The sequence below is a fragment of the Apis mellifera genome, linkage group LG14, assembly GCF_003254395.2.
Source record: "Apis mellifera strain DH4 linkage group LG14, Amel_HAv3.1, whole genome shotgun sequence".
Taxonomy (NCBI): Eukaryota; Metazoa; Arthropoda; class Insecta; order Hymenoptera; family Apidae; genus Apis; species Apis mellifera.
Window position 1 is genome coordinate 8,726,296 of NC_037651.1, and position 14,814 is coordinate 8,741,109.

Genomic DNA, 14,814 nt, shown 5'->3' on the forward strand with positions numbered 1-14,814 from the left:
TTTGACAAAGTATAAATTTATATTGTTAACGAAAGTAAATAATCGAAGTAGTCATCATATAACGTATATTCATACATAAAATATTCTCACCTTTGATTCCTGCGACCCTAATTCAATGATAAGCTCTACGATCGATTCTCTTTATACAGAAACGAATTCAGGTCGCTTGTCAAAGTTGGAATTTTTATTAATATTATAATCAACAAAATCCAGAATTTTAATTTGAAATAATTACAATACTTTTTTTTTTTTTATCATAATTATATGCAATGGATATCGACTTTATTAGGCAGCGATAACAGTTTAATTCATCTTTGTATTTCGTCGATAAAGGTCGTAAAACACTTCGATATCCCAAAATCCTCGATCTTCTGTCGATATTAAGTTTGACTTCATTATTTCATGTCATTTTAAATAACAATGCTCCGTACTAAGATTCATAGAATTCGATTTGTGTAATCGTCATAACATTTTATCATTAAATTTTTAATTTGATTCTGACTTAACAAATTTGATTTTTGCAGGACCATACAAGATCCAGCCTCCCAGAGGTTGACGTGGTACAAGCCACCGCTCACTGTTCTCGTTATCAAAAAAGTCCGGGATTCCTCGGTACTGCCACCATTTGTACAATTAGTTACATGGTTAATAGAAGTAAGTACATATATATATATTTTTTTATACTATCGATACTTACGTATTTATTTTTTATCTATGCTAATGTAAATGACGAAAGGAAATATTTCATACATTTTTTTTTATCATTTTAACGTAACATTTCAAATTATTATGTAAATTGTGATTAATGATTAAAATAAAAAAGAAGTATCAAAACTATGTCATAAGCATAATGGCATATATTATTTAGGCACGCTGGCATTATATCTTCATTCTTCATTCTTTCACATAGCCGTCGTAGTCATAAAATATCCATGTATTCTAGTTTCCTTCATTTTATCGAGTTATTTCTATTGATTCCCATTATACATATACTCAATAGTAATTTTCAACGCGATCCTCTTATATTAGCAATTCTAATTCTTAATTGTAACTTATTCACTTGTAGATATATATATATTTTTTATGCTAATTTTATGCAAGTCATATAATAATATTCATATAAAAAACGTTAATTAAATTCAAATCACTCATCAAATATTATATAAGTATATTTGCTCTCTACATTTTTGCAATTCACATATATATTTGCATTAATTTTTTTTATATAATATAATTTTTTATACTATATATTCATGATTGTGTAATTTATTTTTTTTTTGAACGACCTAGATTAATTTTTTTTTAAAAAAATCAAAAATTATATATAAGAAGATTGTATGAATTTATAATTCGATTAATTTGATTTTTGAAATTTTTCACATAGGAAAAACGGATGGTAGTATTCGTAGAGGCATCTGTCCTGGAAGATCCAGCCTTGGCTAGGGATCTCAGATTTCAAGAGGTTCGAGATAGGCTACAAACTTTCAGAGATGGCACGGATGATCTACAGGTAATTATTAAAAAAAAAAAATGTTCAATTTTATAATTTCTAATGTTATTTAATTAATGTAAATAAAAAAATATATGCTTACTCAAGGATCGTATCGATTTCATTGTCTGTCTGGGAGGCGATGGAACGCTTCTCTACGCAAGTTTGCTATTCCAGCAATCGGTACCTCCAGTGATGGCATTTCATCTTGGTTCCTTAGGATTCCTCACGCCCTTCGAATTCGATAATTTTCAAGAACAAGTAACGAACGTATTAGAAGGTATGCACATTAATTTTCCAGCATAGTTTCTTTAATTTAATTTATCTTCAATATATCAATTAATAATTCATTTATTTGTCATTGACGTTATAAAAGTGACGATTTGAAGGAAAGTCAAGATTAAAGATACATTAATAATAATGTATATATAATTTATTTTAAAGTTAGAAGATTATCATAATCATGAGCGTTAAATCAGTATCACATGTTATTTCAATGTTATTCAAAGTTATTACTGTTATTACTTCAACATATATAAAAAAAAACGAATAGTAAAAATTAGATAAAAATAAGTAAGTAAAATGGCTTATTAAAATCTATTAACATCCGAAAAAAATTGATAGTGAAAAAAAAAGAATATAAGAAATTTGATTTATTTTCTTTATCTTTAGGTCACGCGGCTTTGACCCTGAGGAGTCGACTGAAATGTATCATCATGCGAAAAGGAGAGGAGAACAAGGAGACAAAACCGCCACGAACGGAATTATTGGTGCTGAACGAGGTCGTGGTGGATCGAGGCCCGTCCCCGTATCTCTCAAACATCGACCTCTTCATCGACGGTAAACATGTGACCAGTGTACAGGGTGATGGCCTGATCGTAAGCACGCCGACCGGGTCTACGGCGTATGCTGTTGCGGCTGGGGCCAGCATGATTCATCCTTCAGTACCTGCGATCATGATTACACCGATCTGCCCTCACTCTTTGTCCTTCAGGCCGATCGTTGTGCCCGCCGGCGTCGAATTGAAGGTATTTCCGAATTTTTTCACGCGATTTTTTATAGGCGGTGCAATGTTTCAATGCGAAACAGATTGAATTTCTGAAAGAAAGAAAAGAAAAGAAAAGAAAAATAATGTGATTAATAGGATACTGTTGAATGGATAAAATCTAATTTACAATTGTTCAAATAGCCAGTTCAAGTAAACTTTTAAACACGCTTCTCATATTCGTATAATGTAGTATTTCCATGTGGATGAGATAAAAGTTTCTTGTTATAGTGGAATCTGAAGTTCTGATCCGGGACGATGTCCCATAGAAGGAAACTTGGTGGATGTCGCCTGCATTCCCAGACTATGCGCTACTCCGTTATTGTATTCTGAACAAATTTGAACTGTTGTTCTCGAATATATGGTCTGGAGAACACATGCCACATATTACTTACGACGTTTATATGAATGAAAAAAAAAAAGAAAAATAGAAGAATTTCTAAAAAATTCGTTTATCTGTTGCAAAATCATTAATTTGAATTTCTTTTTTCTATTACAGATATCTGTTTCACCCGATAGCAGAAACACTTCATGGGTATCCTTCGATGGTAGAAATAGACAGGAGCTTTTTCATGGCGATAGGTAGAAATCAAGTTTCTAAATCTTTAATTTTCTGTATTTCTCATTGTTATTACAGATAATGGCGAACAATAGCATTTGCAACACAGCTTACGTCTCCTTCGATGGTCGCAATCAGCAAGAACTACATGTCGGGGATAGTTATTTCGTAAAAGAGATTCTTTTTTTCTTTTTTTCATTTTCATTTATAGATTCAAAATAACTGTTATTATGATATTCATTTATTTTCTAAATTAAATTCTTAAATGAAATTCTTTTAAATTTCATTTTTCAATTTCTGTATATATGTATATATATATTTGAAAAATATAACTTATAGATACTACTAATTATTTATTTTTTTTAAATTTCCATTTGTTAAATGATATGAATGATGAAATATCCAGTATATATACATTGATCTCAGTATTTTCTTTTCTTCTGGAGACGTTAACTGTATTGCAAGCTGACAATATTCTCGATACTTTATCTATTACTATTTATCATATATTTTCATATCATGTGTTTAACATTAAATATATTTAATATTTTCCTACTATTTTCAGTTTAAAAGTAACAACATCTATCTATCCAGTACCCAGCATTTGTGCTGCCGACCAAATTACCGATTGGTTCGATTCACTGGCAGAATGTTTACACTGGAACGTTCGCAAGAAGCAGAAACACTTGGATGAATTGAGCGACTTGACTCATTCATCTAGCAACGATACGCTAGATTCTCTCGATCGTGATAGCTAGGTCAGGCAAGCGAGTCATAGACTGAACCAATACAATTACTTATACATCAAGCCCTAAATAATCATGTTAAATCATTTAATGAATCAATAATTGTTCTACAAGACTTGGTTCGAAAAAAAAAAAATCAACGACTCATTGCGTACAATGAATGAAAAGGGCAAGTCTGTAACTTGTGTTCTAATTTGTGTTCGTTCTGTCACAAAAACAGAAGAGAATGAACTCGTCTAGTAATCGTTGAAAGAACTGAAATATCGTATATGAACTGCAGGCACTATTAGCAATTTACAGATCAGCGGAACTCGAAGTTCTCAAAAGAAATAATAATATTTTGATACGTTCAAAAGTAAATGAAATATCGAGATTGTTCGTTTTCACGAAATAAAAGATTGTAAAGACTTTATGGCTATAATCAGTGCATCGAAAAGCACAACAGAAGTGTTTTCTATGTCCAACGCATAATTCTACAGTGATATTTCACTCTAATTTGCAAAATCATTTCAAAAACAAATTTCTTTTCTTTTATTTTTTCCCTTTTTATTGGATTTAAATTAATAATGTTGAATATAAGATTATAAAGTATGAAAGCATTTGAAGAAGTTATAAAAAAGATATTAATGACAGAAATCATGTATTTAAGAAAAGAATACATTGATGCAATTAATTTGTTTAATAAAAAAGCAGAATGAATTATTAATATTCTTAATAAACAAATTATTATGAAAAATAATATATTAAATTATGATCATTCATTTTATACTTTACGCTCATACTTATTTATTATACTTGGATTTTTTAATGCATTTCAAATTATGAATCAAAATAAATTTATAGTTTTTGATATAAATATATTATTTCATATGCTTTATCAAAGTGATTTTGTTAATTGCAACAAAACAACAAAATAACAAGGCACATAAGCATGAATCAACTATAAAAAATATTATTATCGATAATTTTTTCTGCTTTCTTCTGAAAAAATAGTCCAATTATGGATTCTTTTGTAAATGTTAAATGTACTTTTCCTAATGAACATTTTTAATAAAAAAAATCATTTTTGTACAGAGAATGTGGTCCACATTAATAATTAAGACAATAATTAAAAAATTTACTTAACCATTGTATAAATCCCAATAAGTAAAATAACACAAAATATTATGTATGATAAAAAGATTTAAAATTAAAATTAAAAATAATTTAAAAAGCCAAATTTATATTAGAATGAAATAATAAATATATACATATACAGATAGAGAGAAATATATATAGAGAGAAATATATATAGAGAGAAAGAACGAGAGATTATGAAAAAATGTATAAAATTATTTCAAAGATATATAAGTGATTAATAAGATGCAAATATTACATTTGATATTATTTTATCCGTACATGATCTCTGAGTAAAATTATAGATGTATAAAATAGTTTGCTCTTATTTAACAGAGAATATAAAAAAAAATATACAAAATGATATAAACTTCATTATAAAATGTAAGGGTCAAACTTAGAATGCATTTAATACAAAAGCATTATAAGTATTGACATCAAATCATTTATTTTTGCACAACCAGGTAATTAAATATACATTATATACAAAAATTATGTAAAATTTGTAAGAATATGTTGTTTATTTTATCAAACAACAACATATTATAATAGTAAGTAGCAATCTTTTGAATGGACCATTAGAATTTGAAATAAAATAGCTGAAGTACTTTGTTTTTGTACTACACACAAAATTTAATGTTTTACTTATGGTCTCACTCAAGATATAATAAAAAAAACTCTATAAGCTTTTACATTGCTTAATTAACATAAAATATAAATATCTATCTCTAAGCTCTTACATTTGGTTGCATCAGTCGTGAGCATGACTGTATGCATGTGCATTACATTGCATACACATCTGCATACAAGCCAAAAATATTTTTATTAATCTAACGAATAGTCTAATTATTATCAATCTATTGATTCGATTTCACTGGTATGTACATCATAACTAAATCATACTAAAAACTTAAATCTATTAGTATCCGAAAAAAGACACATGTTGGCATAGAAGCCAGTTTCGGAACGCAATTACAGAAAACAATACAAAACAATAAAATAACTTACCATTTAAATAATACGGTGCTACATTTTTAAGTTAATAATTTTTCTTTTAATTAAGAATAGTCTATAAAAGAACTTTTACTGGGATTGTACGTACTTTTTTAAACATTTACAACTATTATAATTTTCGCGCGTTTTTTACTCCATCTTAAATTAATTTTGACGCAGTGGGGGCATTTGCCTATTGTTTTCATGTAAGATCTATTTTTGTGCGCATAGAATAATAAAAATTACTAGAATGTCATCAACATGATTTTATATAAAAAATTTAGAAAATTTTGTTGAATTCGTTAATGAGTTCAATCTAATTAATTATTCAAAAATAGCAATAAAAAAAATCATTTTTTTAACGAATTCAAAAAAAAATATCTTTGTTCGACTTAGACATATTTTGTATTATAGTTACTTTTTTCATAAAAATGCATCTTATGCTTCTGTTAGTGCAGTTTGAATCGAGTGATAGTTAAAGGACGGTATTCCCTGTTCTTCATAAAAAGAGTTATCATTTTTTATAACATAAAATACAATAATTTACTACTTTCTTATAACATCTAAATATTTTTCTTCCATTTTAATGCCTGCAATTGACGTATGTCTCCGTTTTGCCGTTTACGATACGAACGTAACGAGTACAGGCTCGTATGAAGAGTGCAGGTACTCGCTGGTCTGTAGAAAAGAAAAGATTATTGTAAGTATTTAAATTCTATAAAAAAACAATTTCATTAACAAAATACTTGTAATTTTTTTGTCGTCATTCTAAGACTAAATCGAAATTTTGAAAAAGATACTCAGAATAAACTATGTATCTTAAGAAATTTTTCACTTTTATATCGTGTAAAGAAGTAGCCATTTTTGAAAAAAAATCTAGTCTCAGTATGACGAAGCTTTGTGTTACCGCCAAATCAAGACGAAAATCACATAGCATCGCCACTAAAATAAATAATTGTAAACAATAGTCGCAAATAATAGCAATTTTTATATCATCTACATCTACATTATATAAATCATTCCAAGTTATGACACACGGTGTTAAATATCACGCAGTATGCAAGCAGGCAATCGAAATCACATCGGAGTTAGTATTGTTAGAGCACACACTCACATGCCTTCTGATCTGAATCCTGATCCACGCAAGACGGTTGCTGAATATATAGAGCCGGTTTCAATGGCCTGCCATCTTGATCTTCAACTTGGATTACCAGGCCGTGATTACTTCCGCTTCCATGAGAGTTTCGTGGATTCAATCTCCAGAATCGAAGACCTTGTCTAACATCTAACGCTAAATGAGTACCTTTAAACGTGAGGGGTGTCACTACCGAATCCATCAAACGTTTCTTCGCTGTTGATAAAAAATTTATTTCATAATTTATTTCTTATAAAAAGTTGGCTGAACGTAATTAAATCGATCAAAAACTTACATCGATGCCTCTTCAAAGTTTTCGTGTAATAATAGACCGATATTCTAATCTTTTTTTCGTCTTCTTCTTCATCGTCAAACGTACTTTCTGAAGAGAACGTTACATTTTCTTGCGGTAATTTAAATATCCGTAATTTGGCAGCTATCACATGATCGCTGGAAGTCAAGTTCAATTGAAAATGCATATTCATAGAGAATGAATCCGTCCAAGCATCTTGATCTGTGTTACGTGGAATTTGACCTGATTAAAAGAATTGGATTTTAAATTACATTACTCGCATATTTTTATATAAATATATTTTAGTAATTGAATAATTTAATTATCATTAAGAAACTTACAAGTTGGCGAAAACATTGTCAATCTTTCTCGTTGTATTTGATTAGCATCAGTGCTGAGGTTGAATCTTCCCGTCAGTGCTAAAACTCGTGTTTTGATATCCTCGATGGCTTTTTCACCTTGGCTACACATATAAAGAAATTTTTACAAACTTAATAGTTATGAAAGATAATACGGCAAACTTTTAACACGAAACAGACAAAAGGAAAAGATACGATTTTAATCTATTAGTAAGTAAAAATTGAAAATATTATAATTAGAGAGTAAATTCAAATAGAAGAATTAAAAGTAACCGAAGTATTCTGCGTGTCTGAGTGACGACGTAAAAATTTTCACTTGGAGATACGTGCAAGCTTTCCGGGCAGTAAGACAGGCTAATGGACGGTGGTCAGTGACCTACAGGGCCTATAGTGTGGGTCAGAGATATTTATTATACGTTCTAGACATTGACTAGACAACCACCGTAAGCACTAGTATCTCATTTATCTGGTCTAGCAGGCAACTGTTAATGTATTCGTCTTGCGTTTCAAATTTTGATTTCTGCTTATTAAAATAAATATGTTTGTTTTATTTTTCGATACTTTATAAAAAAAAAAATTGTTCAATCAGCACAAGTTGAATAAAATGTATTAATCATAGATCCTGAATAAGCTAGCATTAATCTAGATTTTATATCGGAAGAGACTTTTAAATATACATGTATAAAACTCGCGCCAATGATCAGGTGAGATTACGGGATTGCATAACGAAGACTAAGTCGTTAACCGGCAGGAAAAAAAGGAGGAGCGTCTTTTCTCTGCGTCACTGGCAAGGATTGGACGCCCACTTGGACCTTTGAGCGCAGCCAATCGGGCGTCAACGACCTCGTTGTTGCTCGACAAACAATCAGAAATGATTTTCCTAAACAATCAGTCGGTCAGGAAGAGAATGCATAGTTGAGATGTTGGAAGAAGAATCGTGAAAAAAAAAATATTTTTTTTTTTTATTATTAATCTTCATCTAATTCGTCCCATTCTTTTTGCATCCAGGAATCCCTTTGGAGGAGAAGCGGAAGAGATATACGGAGGAGAGCACTCGGACGAAATCTCGCCACGAAATCTTGTATTCGATTCTAGACATGCTCCTTAATCTAGCCACGTCCAAGTCACGCATTCTACAGCGTCTCGTTGCGTACGTGTCACGTCTGTCTGCCGTCTGGGAAAGGGAAGGACTCGGGTGTCTGGAGGCCGTTGCATCATGAGAATGAATCCAGTGATCCTTCCCGAGTACCGTATTAAGAAAATTGGCCGGTTTTGTAACAGCCTTCGGACTAACATGAAGTAACAGTATCAACAGATAAGATTTCTTCGATTTTTTAAAAAAAAAATCTTTTATCCTTCCCTCCTTGAAGAATAAATTTTCTGCTCGAAAAAGAAAAGATTTTTAGAAAAAAATTTTAATATATTATAACAATTTCAGCAAAGAATTACGAGGAGAGAAAACTTGAGAAGCTGTCGAGAAGGATTGAAAATCGATTCGAGAGAAAAATGGTTGGTGGTAGGTGACAAAAGGCAAGGGAAAAACGTTTCGTATACCGCAAAACGGTGAACGACGACCTGATTGGCGACTGTCAAAAAATGCACGTTGCATCGTCTGGCGGTGAAGTGGGGAGCCACTGACGAAAACTTCCTCCTCGCTCTTCGTTGCGCGTCTCGCATCATCTTTGTCGGCATAGGAAGAGAGACGCATAGACAAGGTCAGCGCATTAAATTAAAATGTGTTACATAACCTCGTAAGAGAGCAGTCCTAACTGCAGTCTGACTAGACACCCGGTGATTACGAGGGTGCTCAACTCAAAATCGTCGTTTCTTCGGTATTCTAACAATATTTGTCTCATCGTAGATTTTATAAAAAATAAATTAATTTATCCAGTGCACCCCACGATTTTATATCATTTTTCTTCCCCGTTTAATCACGTTTGCATTTTTAATTCTTCATCCATTCTGTCATTGTTCTCGAGCAATATGATTTAATCCACTGAACGAAGCATCTATATTTTTATCTCCTTTATGATTTTTATTGAGATTAAGTTTTGAAACGAAACATTTGAGAAAATTCTAATTTTGATGGATTATCTAGATCACCCTGTAGAGACTTGAGGAAGAAGCGGAACGACCGGCACACCGGAGTCCTCACTCTCAGCAGGCTACGCCAGTGCCGACACGAATGCATTTACGCGTCTAGACTTAATAAAATAAAAGAAACGCCTTCGCACCAGAGGCCAAGGTGGTGGTGGAGAAGGAGGGTGATTTAAAAACATAGTTAGGGACCACAACGGAATTTCCATTGTATATTTTCGCTCTAGTCTCTATCCCGGTATCTGTCTTTTTAAAAGATAACGAGCACCACATTTGTCCGATAAATCATTTTTTTTTTTAATGAAAAATTTTTGCTGTGCCGATCACTGATTTTTTTTTTTTTATATTAAATCATTCTTATGATTCTAAATTTTCTTGCGTCGAATCTTGTTCAACAACGAATTCGTGATTGATATTTTACATTTTTCTGTTTAGAAAAAAGAAACGGCGGAGGAAAAGTAAGGAGAAATAGCTGAAGAAGCCGGTCGCTGATCAACCCGAGGCGAGAAATTCAGTGGCGCTCCGTGATTCTTCGTTTCGTCATGGTATTTTTACGGGCCATTGAGATATTTTTACGTAGCGGGGGCAATGATTCGTCAAGAACGTCTTTGTCGTTCAGTATTCGCAAGCAGAGGCCTGGGTTATGTCGTTGGAAAATCATTTGCTTTTTTTTCCTCGTTGCAATAATTAAAAAGGAGTTCAACGACAACAGTTTGAGGAAAGGAGGAAGGAAAAAGGAAAAAACGGACACATGCAGACACAAATACACTTCCACGAAGCATAGATTTTTTTTTTCTGTTATTATCGCAATAAGTCGTGCAATGCGGGCAATGAGATAATCGTGATGAGAGAATGTATTTTTAAATTATGCAAGCTAAGCTAATAGAAATGGTCGATCGGAAGAGAGAAAACAGAAAAGAAAAAAAATTGGACAGAATTTATCTTATTCGGCACACCGATTCCCTTACCCGAAAATATGATCATAGTACCATCGGGGTGAAGCTTACCTGTCGAAGCTTGAGGTTAGGTTTCCTCTAAAAGACACAAAAAGCACATTTGTATAGATACTAATTTTCGCGCTTGCCGCGTTTTGCAAAGCAAGAAAGACACACGATGATTGACATTTAATGTGACGTGTAATGAATGAGAGAAAAAAAAAAATCGAGTCATCGAATCGTTTCGAAATTTTCATATTTTTTTCCCCCATGACTCGAATCTACAAGCTATTAAATTCCGATTAAAGAGAAATTCATCTCGAATTGTGAAAATGAACATTCGAGTCGAAGCAACAAATTGGAAAAAAAAAAAAAAACGTAGAACTAACTAGAAAGATTATTCGATCATCTTTACTTACCCTCGTCGATGGGCAATAGCCACTTGTAGATACGACGATAGATTCGCCAAAGGAAGATTGCCGGCAGAAATGTTATTGTTAGATACGAAGAGCTTGACAGAATCGGGAGTGTCGTTCAAATACCCTAACGTGCTGTTTTCGTTCTCCTCCGTGTTCCAATTTAGTCGGGAATCGTGACTAGAGTCTTCATAGTCGGATGTCTCGTTCTCCTCCGTGTTCTCGAAACTAAGGGAATCCACGAACTCGGGCAGTACTCTGTAAACATCGTCTTCGACCCATTCCAGCCCTTCGTACTCGCTAATCTTTTTATTTTCATTACTTTTCCCTTCATTTTTCAAGATTGATACTTTGTTATCGGTAGAATTGATAACTCGAACGTCGATATTCGTTTCATTCTTGCCGTTTGAAGTTTCATCTGGCACCGTACTTTCCGTGGTATTAGTATTTGCTCTACTACTTGATGCGGCTGTAGTAGAATAATCGTTACTTAGATAGTTACTCCTAACATTGATGCTGCTCAATTGATAAACCAGAGGTAGAGTAGCAGTAGTAGTTGAAGACATCGATGGCGGTGATGGCGATGCATGAAAGGGATTACCGGCATTTCTCAAAGTCGTGTGTCTCGTAGTTGTGGAAGAATCGGGACGATGTTTGGACGTCCTAGAGCGATTTTTACTCGTCTCGTCCGAACTCGAGCCGGAATCGAATTCGGAATCGTCGTATCGAATCTTGAACACCACGTGAGGCTCCATCACCCTGTCAAAATCTCTGTGAAGATTGTTCGCGATATCTTCCTCTTTCGAAGCTTTGGTAACCTCTTCGTAATCGACAGCTTCCGACCAAGATTGCTGAAATTCCACGTTGGACGGAAGATTCTCGTAATCGAGGATCGCCTGTCGATTGTACGCCTCGAAGTCAAAATCCTTGTAGGAGGGTGATCCGTCCGCATGCCGGCTCCTCTTACCTTCACGTTTACCGTTCACCTCGGAATCAGGATTTCTCGAAAAGGGGCGATCCGTGGATTTTTTATTCCAATTCTTAACCTTCCTTTCCCCGTCCCCTCCGTACGACAACACCTTCGTCCAAGATCTCGCGCCCTCCTTCTTCTTCCTCGATTCTTGCTCGTCCCTCTTCTTGCTCAATTCCCTCTCGCGAATCGCAAGAACCTCCTCCAAACTATAATTCAGACTCTTCAATAGAAGCATATCGCCCGTGCTAAGATCACCGGTGATTATTTTCAAGATAGCTTTCTCCAGCATCTTCTCCAACCTCCTCTCGCTGAAAGGGGCCGTGCGTCTCATTTCCTCGCCCTTCGGCAGCCCCCTGCCCTGCTTCTCGCCCTCGGGCAACACCACGTTCTTATTATCATTATTATTATCATTGTCACTGGCCGTGTACCTTTTCGCGTGGTCCATCGTATCACGGTCCTTCTTCTTATCCACGTCCACACCGTGGACACCGCGATGATGATGGTGGCACGATACACTGTTCATGGTCGAGACGACCAACAGCAGCACGAACAACTCGAACAACTCCATGACGTCGACGACTAGGAAAAACTAGGAGATTTTCTCGCGAAAGGCGGAGGGGGGAGGGAGGGGGGGCAGGGCAGATGGGCGGGAGAGGCGGCGGGGAAACTCTCACCTCGTTCTCCTTCTTTTCTGTCTTGCCAAATTTTCTTTCTCTCGCGGATAAGATAAGAATGGCACCACTTTGCTCGTGCGACAAATGCTGCCACCACGTTTATCGTCACCCAATGGACGCCTCCATATTTAGCGAGCGACGAGGGATTTTTTACAACCCCCTCCCCCTCGAAGAAGAGAGGAATTAACGATTGATCGGGGGATGATTGATAATGGAAATGGAAATGGAGTTCGGCGAGAAAAACGCGCGTCGCAAAACCTGCCGAAAGGTTTTTTTCTGTCGGAAAAACTAGTGACCCAGAGAACGACGATGAGGCCAAAGAACGGAACCAATTGAACGGAAAGACGCGGTTGCGGTTGTGTCCGCGTTACGAGGAAGAAGTGTTAAACAAACTGGTCCGTGATACGGAGTGGCGGGTGATCGCGGACTAGTCTAATCGCATCAGGAAGCCGCGGTATATATGTAAGTAGGAAAGATTCGTGGCATGCGTGTGCACGGGCTGAGCAGTAAGTCTCAACTGAGCCGAGCTGGCCTGCTCACGGACATAATTCTGTCTACTCACTAATTCCGAGACAAGCACGAAGCCGCGAGAGGAGACGCGCCGGTGTTACTACGATCATTCGTTTTTTTTTTTTTCCTTCTTCTCCTTCGTCTCCTTTCTCTTTCTCTCGGCAAGTCTGTCCCTCTCGCTCCACCCGCCGCGCGCGTGTGGCAATCCCTTTCCCTCGCTCGCCGAAATCCCGCGGACGACCGCCTTTTCTCTCTCTCCGCTCTGACGCTTTATCGCACCCGCTTCTTCTTCTTCTTCTTCCACTTTCTTTTCCTTCCTTCTTTCTTTCTTTCTTTTTTTTCTTTCTTTTTTCGATCCGATTCCCCCTCTCTCTCTCTGTCTCAATTTTTCAACGGCTCCACTCGTTTCCTCCACTCGTTTCCAATCGTCGAGGCGCACAACAAAAGTGGAGTAAGGAGAGGCTAATTTTCTGGATCTTTGCGCCGCATAAGTAAGTCGAAATTTGTTGCAGGATCGGCGGAGCGAATTGAACGCGCGGTTCGACGTATATTCGGAACGTATGAAAGCGAACCCTGTGGGATGATGAAGGCGGCTCGCGGGGCCACGAATGAAGGAAACGGAGGCGCGGAGGAGGCGCGAAGGAATGATCGAGGAGGCACCTTGTATTCGGCTGCTTGTTTCAGGGGCAGCCACGTACGACTTTATAGGGTGTCTCCCTCTCCACCGTCTAGACGAATCGAAGATATGATCTTTGAATCATAATGTATCGCTTTTAATAAATGCAGCCTCCGCGTGCGTGCGTGAAAATACGATGCGTGGCAAAGCACGTCGACGACGGGGGCCCAAAAAGAAGAACGGGAACGAGGAAAGAGGGGAAAAAACAAGCGGAGACCGAGAGAGACCGGGAGAAACGAAGCGGGACGAAAGGTGCTCGTGATCGGATCGGTCAGCGGAATCCGTGTGAAAATCCATAAATTTCGCGCGCGAGAGACAGAGAGAGAGAGAGAGAGAGAGAGAGAGAGAGAGAGAGAGGAGATTAGAAAGGTCGCGCTTGACGCAAATTGTAGCGGCGCGGTCGAATCTGTAAATTAGGTTAAAGGATTCGGTTCTTTGAACCTGTTCGCTCTGTCCATCTCTCCATCCGTCCAAATTGTCGGCTCGGAATATTCGAATTCCACCTTTCTTTGTAATAAATCTTCTTTCTTGCGATATTATATCGCAATCGTATCGAGATCTAGCTGGGGAAAAGTTCACGTTTAAAATTCTTTCACATTAGATCTCGCACATCTATTCTCAGACCGATAAGTTTTAATTAACGATATATTCCTCGATAAAAATCTCCGAGTCTCGGAGAATCGCATTAAATGATCGTTACAAGACGCTCGTAAAGATGATTTAACAATGAACGTTTCCTAGACGAAACGATGAATTTAGATTCTGCTTAGACGCCCCCGTTTGCCTAAACAACTTGTCG

At 35.7% G+C, this 14,814-nt stretch overlaps 2 protein-coding genes across 10 annotated transcripts in view; one reads left to right on the top strand and one right to left on the bottom strand.

Moving 5' to 3' along the window:
* Positions 1 to 5,647, top strand: part of LOC408470 (NAD kinase) — a 19,984-nt gene extending 14,337 nt beyond the window's left edge. For all 7 annotated transcript variants that reach the window (XM_392018.7, XM_006564880.3, XM_016916288.2 and 4 more), the window contains 6 exons: positions 525 to 654; positions 1,385 to 1,510; positions 1,598 to 1,769; positions 2,162 to 2,517; positions 3,034 to 3,116; positions 3,659 to 5,647. In XM_392018.7, the coding sequence (XP_392018.3) occupies positions 525 to 654; positions 1,385 to 1,510; positions 1,598 to 1,769; positions 2,162 to 2,517; positions 3,034 to 3,116; positions 3,659 to 3,851 (1,060 nt within the window). In that variant the 3' untranslated portion in view covers positions 3,852 to 5,647. The remainder of the gene's footprint in view (positions 1 to 524; positions 655 to 1,384; positions 1,511 to 1,597; positions 1,770 to 2,161; positions 2,518 to 3,033; positions 3,117 to 3,658) is intronic.
* On the bottom strand, positions 4,374 to 14,356 carry LOC100578776. Of its 3 annotated transcripts, none has more exons than XM_006564884.3 (6): positions 11,186 to 14,356; positions 10,839 to 10,865; positions 7,717 to 7,838; positions 7,379 to 7,618; positions 7,067 to 7,299; positions 4,374 to 6,626 (listed from the first exon to the last, which is right to left on the bottom strand). In XM_006564884.3, the coding sequence occupies exons 1-6, from the start codon at positions 12,721 to 12,723 to the stop codon at positions 6,570 to 6,572; spliced, it is 2,217 nt and encodes a 738-aa protein (XP_006564947.1). In that variant the 5' UTR covers positions 12,724 to 14,356; the 3' UTR covers positions 4,374 to 6,569. The 3 variants fall into 3 exon arrangements, with proteins under 3 accessions (XP_006564947.1, XP_003250547.2, XP_006564946.2); XM_003250499.4 differs by having other exon boundaries at positions 7,063 to 7,299; XM_006564883.3 differs by lacking the exon at positions 10,839 to 10,865 and having other exon boundaries at positions 7,063 to 7,299.
* Positions 14,357 to 14,814: the final 458 nt, after the last annotated feature.

Coding starts and splice junctions, on each gene's coding strand:
- LOC100578776 (XM_003250499.4), bottom strand. CDS start 12,723: ATGGAGTTGTTCGAGTTGTTCGTGCTGCTGTTGGTCGTCTCGACCATG. Junction 7,619..7,716: donor GACAATGTTTTCGCCAACTT/GTAAGTTTCTTA, acceptor TCTTTTAATCAG/GTCAAATTCCACGTAACACA. Junction 6,627..7,062: donor GGATTCAGATCAGAAGGCAT/GTGAGTGTGTGC, acceptor TCTTTTCTACAG/ACCAGCGAGTACCTGCACTC.